General features: G+C 34.6%; 1 protein-coding gene across 5 annotated transcripts in view; it reads right to left on the bottom strand.

The window, feature by feature from the left end:
- Positions 1-368: 368 nt before the first annotated feature.
- Positions 369-7,018, bottom strand: part of LOC126412064 (eye-specific diacylglycerol kinase) — a 903,754-nt gene continuing 897,104 nt past the window's right edge. For all 5 annotated transcript variants that reach the window (XM_050081449.1, XM_050081447.1, XM_050081448.1 and 2 more), the window contains one exon: positions 369-3,706. In XM_050081449.1, the coding sequence (XP_049937406.1) occupies positions 3,657-3,706 (50 nt within the window). In that variant the 3' untranslated portion in view covers positions 369-3,656. The remainder of the gene's footprint in view (positions 3,707-7,018) is intronic.

Here is a 7,018-nt window from a genome sequence, read left to right as displayed (position 1 = left end):
ACTTAAAAGGAAAAAAGGTTGCAGTAATGATGGTTTCAATAGTAGCTGTTTATTGGCAATGAAAGGAACATATAAGTACACAAAAAAAAACAAGTTTAGATACCTGAGGCATATCCAAGAATAGTGCAAAACCCATGGAAAAAACGCATAAATGAGAAAAATCCATATAAAAATAAATACAAGCAAGTTAAAACAAATTACAGCCTCTTATTGGCAAGACAGTGTTGCAATCGACTAGAATAACAAACACCCACAAGAACACAAAACTTAGATCCCAAGCATTTCCTCTCAAAATAGAGTAAACCTCATAAAATGGCTATCTTGCATACAAAAGAGCAAAGTAGCTTCAGAATTAATAGACGAAGAAAAAGATTATACGCTTTCATTTGAACCATAAGATAAAACAAAGTAATATAGATTTTTGAACTAAAATCCAGTTCAACTTAATTATACTGCTAAAACATTTTTTCTCACTATCTATAGTTATTTTTGATAAGCACATATGATTAAGGCATGTATCACTTGTATAGACATTATTCATGAAATACTGACATTTTCTCAACAACAAAACATTTGTTTTATGTTGAAATGTGCCACTTCTTTCAACTAAAGCACAATTCTCTGTTGCAGAGAAATTACCTTCTTACAGTATTTTTCTAAACTGTTTCAAGACACTATCATTAGTTAATAGAAATTGAGCATATGTATGCAGTGCCTAATCCTCTAGAAATTGGATGATTTTTAAAAAAGTATTTTCCAAGGCAACTAAGTTGACATTTTGAAAATAATATCTGGTGTATTACAGTGATGTGTGCTACAGTATTTAATTACAAGTATACATATATTACAGTTTTACGCTGTTGTCCACAATAATTGCTTTTAACTTTACAGAATTTACTAATTTTGTATAAATCATACATATAAACAGTTGAAACATTTATAATTACAAGGCAATTAGGATGTGAGTATATTTTTTTTTACACAATTGACAATTATATACAGAAGTTCTGACTTCAACACAATGCAGCATTAGTTCCATGCCTGCTAACTTAACAAGGGAAAAAATTATTGATACATTTTCCTTATTTGTGGCAACAGGTATTGTAATTGCAGTTAGATAACACTTCAGGTATTTCAAACAATGTAGTCATCAGTAATCAAATTCAGAAATAAAATGATAAGTTAAGCAAGAAGAATTACAGTTCTTTCTCATGTCTTTTCAGAAAAACTATATAAATTTCTTCAGAAGTGTACTAAAAACAGTCCATTGTTAACATAGTCCAATGGCTCTGCATTGCATTCATGATTATTAATTATTAGACAATATAAATTATGATAAAGGTTTCAAAGAAACTACTTCATACATGGGTTTATCCCATTAGATTTTTCTGAGGGGATGTAATAAAATGTTTTTATTGTATTGGTATCTCACTCATTATGAGAAGCTCCTCTACCTTCATAAGAATACTTTAATTTTAAACAGGTGCAAGGCCATTAGCTCTTTCTTTTATTTATATAGAACAAGTCCATTCTCTAACAGTGTACAAGAGCTAAAGTTTATTTATATATATATAGAAGTAAAAATAGATAACATATTTTGCACTCTGAGTTCAAAAAGCGTTTGGTGTCTCATTGCATTATTATACTCTATTTATACGCCTATGTTACAAGAACAGATGTAACAATAAATATTTACATTTCACAAAATTGACTATAAACAGGAATGTGTGATTATTCTCTTCAAAAGAGATTTTAGTTCCTACAAACTATTTCAAATAAAATTAAAGTGAAGCAGTTTACTTACTTCTCAACAAAACATCCTAAATCTCTGGCTTTTAAAGTAGTCTTGAACAATTTAGTAACAACTAACTTTGCCAACAAACTGTACCTTGCAAATTAGTCCATTAATATCAGTTTTTGTCATTAACATCATGTAAGATGATCTGCTTAATATATGGGAACATAAGCTAAAAATATTTTCTGTCATTTGTCAATTTTACTCATCTTAAAAAAGTTACTATGGAACCAGTAGATCTTTCAGATTTTATAGCAAACTGTTACTACAGCTAAAGTGCTCAATAAGCAATCAGATTTAAGTTGAACTGTTCCAGTGCACAATTTCTTACAAAGGAATACTTGAAATACCATGCTTCACTACACCAAAGATTCCTTAGTAATACCATCCCTATACTACATGCATCCCAAACAGTCTACTTCATTTATCATGTCTTTTTTATGCAGTGTGATAACTTTTCAATATACTGATTTACTTCCCGTAATTAATGTACCTGTTATAAAATAACTTTTATAATTTTAGTACAAATATTTACAACTTAATTAATGAACAACATGAGATTTCAACGATATTACTTTCTTCCCAAGAACTGCATATCGCACCAGCTCAAGCATTTCATAATTAATGTACAACTGCAGCAGGTAGTTCCAAGACAACAGAACAGAAAACCACACATATGTACTCAGTAATGTGTTGAGAAACAAGAGAAATATTTTTGCTGATGCCCCAATTTACCAGCATTCTGTCATTGTTGAGTTATTGCTCGTAATTTCCTATTATTTCAAACAAACGAATAGTATGACTCTCCCTCTCCTTTTAGTCTATATAATGTTTTGGTCACACATTCTTTCTCACGAATCAACAGTTGTAAATTCTAGCATACCTACGATGCATGCACAGTAGTATTGTTTCTTTGCAATTATTATTCCTTCTTTTCATTTTAAGTAGTGCTAAACTTCCCTTATACTTCAATAACTTATTTCTGTTAGTCACTTCTAACTAATCATGGATCTTCGGTTCGAGTTTTGTGAGTATCAGCAGCCCAATTTCGTATTCCACATAACATAGCCAAACATAATGATATTAGGGACCAACTCCTAAAATGACTAGCTGAACTCATTCCTCTTGTATTTACTACGCACTTTATGAAAAAAAGCACATGTGGCAATCCACAGTGAAATTAAATGAAAGTCACTGTGTTTTGCTTATGGTTCACAACAAAGAATTCAGGATTACTAGCTTATTACTGTACATTTAACCAAACAGAAGAGAAACATTATGAACACACTGGAAAAAAACAGGCTATTTTAATATTATTAACATCTATATGATGGTTAAACTACCAAGTTATTTTACATCACTGTATGTAGTTTCTGTTGACGCAATCATCTAATAATCGGTGACAGTGCTGTATGACACATCATCTTCACTGTCTGAACCTGTGTTACACTGGTGATCAGTTTATATGATTTGAAAATATATATGACACAAAACCACTGTACCCACATATTTCTCAAATGTAGTGAAAGAATATTACACAGAGCACTTTTTCCATCTTCATATAATATGAACAATATATGTGTATCTTGGTTTTTTTTTCTTTTTTTTCACTTGTATAAAAGTCTGTACAGCGGAAATATCAACTTTTAGTCTATATTTTCTTTAAACTAATTGCAAAATGAAGATCACCAAGCCTTAAAATACAGATTTCTAATTTCCTACTCTTCAGTTCTGCTACACAGTTCTGTTCGAGTTACATAATGATTATTGGTCCAGTGACATTCATTAAATCTTCAAAGCCATAGTAACAATCTTGGTCCATTTGTTTCTTTTGTCTTGAGCAACCAATGTTAGCACAGTCTCAGACAACAGTCTCCACATCTTCAGCAACCAACTGGAAATGTTCCTGGCCTGAAAAACATAGAAAAAAGAAATGATATACATCAGTGTACAAGGTACAAATGTAAGACTGATACTTCCCCACTTTATCAACTCATCCTTACATTTGGTTCATAGGTTTTACTTCCAACATAACTTGGTCAATTTGTTGCCATCTATTCACTAATTGAATGCCAGTCTACTATAAATTACAAGAGCCTGCACTTTTCATTCTTAAATCGGTTCAACAAGTAAATTTATGGTGGATCACATCATATGATAGCTCATCCAGAAAACAAGTTGCATGGATGAATGCTGCCAATATTGAGGTATAGCAGCCACTGGAGAAATTTGGCTAGATTGCTTGGAACACACATTTAACAAAGTGATTTATTTTTGAATGCACGAAACATAAAAGCAAGTGATATCCAGCAATATGTCTATGAGGCTTTTGACAAACAAGCAATTAGTAAATAAATGGTTGACATCTGTGTGCAAATGTTCAAAATAAACAAAAAAGTTTGCGAACATCAAATGGTATTGAAAAATTCTTGGAAACTGTTAACAAGGTGAGCTAAGGGTATGAACATTTTATCAGAATGAGAGTTGATTGTCCACGACAGTGATGGAGTGAAATCAACTGTCATAAGCTGCCAATTATTGTCGCAAACAGGAAATTTATTTAATGAAGTTATTCAATAATTTGTCTCACAGCATGTAACAATGGAAGGAATATTGGGTTTAACATATCATACACAGCAAGTCATTAAAGAGGAAGCTTTGAATTGGGATGGATATTGAAGGTAATCTATATCAGTTTCAAAGTATTTGCCTTGTGCAATTTAGGAAACATGGAAAAATCTAAATCTGGATGGCCAGACTGAGATTTGAACCAATGTCTTCCTGAATGATTATCTAGTTTTTTACCACTGCATCCACCTTCTTGGTAAACAACAATAGAGGCAACAGTGTAAATAAAGCAGTGTAAGGTACAAATTTGCATGTAAAGCATATTTCATAATGAAATGTTTATCTCTGAACTGTCAGAGCCACAAATAAATCAGAACGCAAATGAAATGTGTGTGATTTTATTGGCTGCACCTCCTCCCCCCTCCTTCCCATTTCCTCTTCACCCACTTTCTTGTGCGCAGGTGAGAGGCAGAGGCAGCAGTAACATCTCATATAAAAAGATGTGTGCTGCAAGCAATGTGAAGCAGCAGTTAGTTCACTAACTGACATGCTGTGGATCACCAGTTCAAATCTGATCCACAGAAAATATTTATTCTTTAGTATTCATATCTTGCCACACTAGATGCACCAGTTCATGCTCAATTCCTGCAGTTAAACAGCAATGAAGTTAAGCAACCCAAGGCCCAGTTAGAACTTGGTTAGGTGACAGCCTGGGAACACAAGGTGCCTTTGGTTCAAGAACATGCAAATTACCAAAGTGGCATCCAATTAAAAATGGGTCATTTAGCCATGCGAACTATTGTTTAGTATTTATCTTTTCTAGATGGTTCTCAAAATTTTTTATGTTTGTAATGTTTGCCTATTCTGGAATATTCGATGTTTGTACCAATAGCAGCATTCTCCGTCCAAGAGTTCAGTTCTGCTCTGGCTGTACGGTGGTGTTCGTAATAAATGTGCTTTCAGTAGTAAGTGTTGTACTTAATTAAATGAGCCTGCTTTTGGATCTGGACTTCATTGTGTTTATAAAAAGACACTGGTGAAGATGCCATGGGCTACAAAACATCTATGTCACCATGACTGCAAATAAGCAACATATAAGCTGTCACCTACATCGACTGGAACTGAAATACATGCAGTTCATTGTTCACAAGGTTCAAATGCTTAGGAGACCAATGGATTCCAAAACAGCAGTATTTCAGCTGTTTATCAGGCATCCATCAGTGTTTTCTGGAGATGCAAGGCAGAATCCAATGAAATGGCTGAAAGGAGGTGAGGTGACATGACATGTTTCCCAAAAGTGCATTTTTACCTTAGATGGCACTGCATAGCAATTGTTCAAGAACAACAAAGACAAAATTAATAGTTGGGACAATTGAAGAGTGAACTGAAGGAAACATTTCACAACAATCAGGAGCAAGTCTGCTTAGCAGAAGAATAATTCAAGAACAGGATCCAATTTCTGTGGAAACAACACAATCTCACATATAAAATGTATTGGCCTTATCCCACATCTTGAATCCAAATATGACAGAAGTTGACAAATTCCCATACTTGATGAAAGGGTTCACAGAGGACATGTACCAGGCTCTTTTGGTACAGGATGTTACAACAGATGAATTTATCAAGCAGTGCCAGTGTATTGAGGAAATGCAATGGAAAAGGATCACACAAAATGCTATGGCTGATTCCTGACATGACATGTTTCCCAAAAGTGCATGGCAATTGAGGAAGACTATGATGATTCCCCTCACTCATACTCAAGGTAGAAAAGAAGACAGTAGTTCATATCAATCACAAATGTCAGATCTATGGGACAAAGCCCATTGCCGTACCCTGGACAAGGTCACTGCCCCCCCCCCCCCTCCTGTCCCCCTCCCCACGAACAAGTCGTTGCCATTCCATGTCACCATATAGAGGTACCAGCCACTCGCCTAGCTGCTGAATTTAGAGAAACTAAGTGAAGTGGGGCCATCACGGATGAAAATCCTGCCAGTGTGACAGTTACCAAGATGTCAGTAAATCTCATTAATGTTGTCATAGATGGCCAACTTGTCCAGGTGTTAATTGAAATAGGTGTTTCTTATTTGGCAATGTCAAATGATTATGTTCCAGGACAGGAAAATGATTGTTACAAATGGAAAATAGATCCAGCTGACAGGAACATATAATGCTAGAATAATTATCAATGACAGAAAATTGCACTTCAAATTTGTTGCTATGATGGAATGTAGTCACAATGTTATTCTCAGATGAGGCTTCTTGCGGGCATTGCAAACTGTTATTAATGGTGGAAGATCAGAGCTCAAGACTGATGAAGCTATTCCAACAAGCACACATAACAAAGATTGCTCTGGACATTTGTCTGGTACTGAGGATGATGTTATCCCATTGTCTCAACAAGATGTATCACAATCATCAATCTAGACACTCAGTGAAACTGTGAAGCTTTTGTCAACTGCAAAATGCTACTCAGGCTCACAAATGAATTCTCCACACCAGCAATGATCTTAAGAACTGTATGTAGTCAAGAAGACCAGTGGATAACTGACTGTCATGAGCAGCCACAGCTCTTCCCTAAAGATCTTTGTGCAGAAACATCCCAACAAGTCCAGGAAGGGCAGCTCAGTGCCATTGACAAAGAATTGTGCTCTGCTA

This window comes from Schistocerca serialis, chromosome 7 (assembly GCF_023864345.2).
Source record: "Schistocerca serialis cubense isolate TAMUIC-IGC-003099 chromosome 7, iqSchSeri2.2, whole genome shotgun sequence".
NCBI lineage: Eukaryota > Metazoa > Arthropoda > Insecta > Orthoptera > Acrididae > Schistocerca > Schistocerca serialis.
This window is presented reverse-complemented; position numbering and strand designations above follow the sequence as displayed.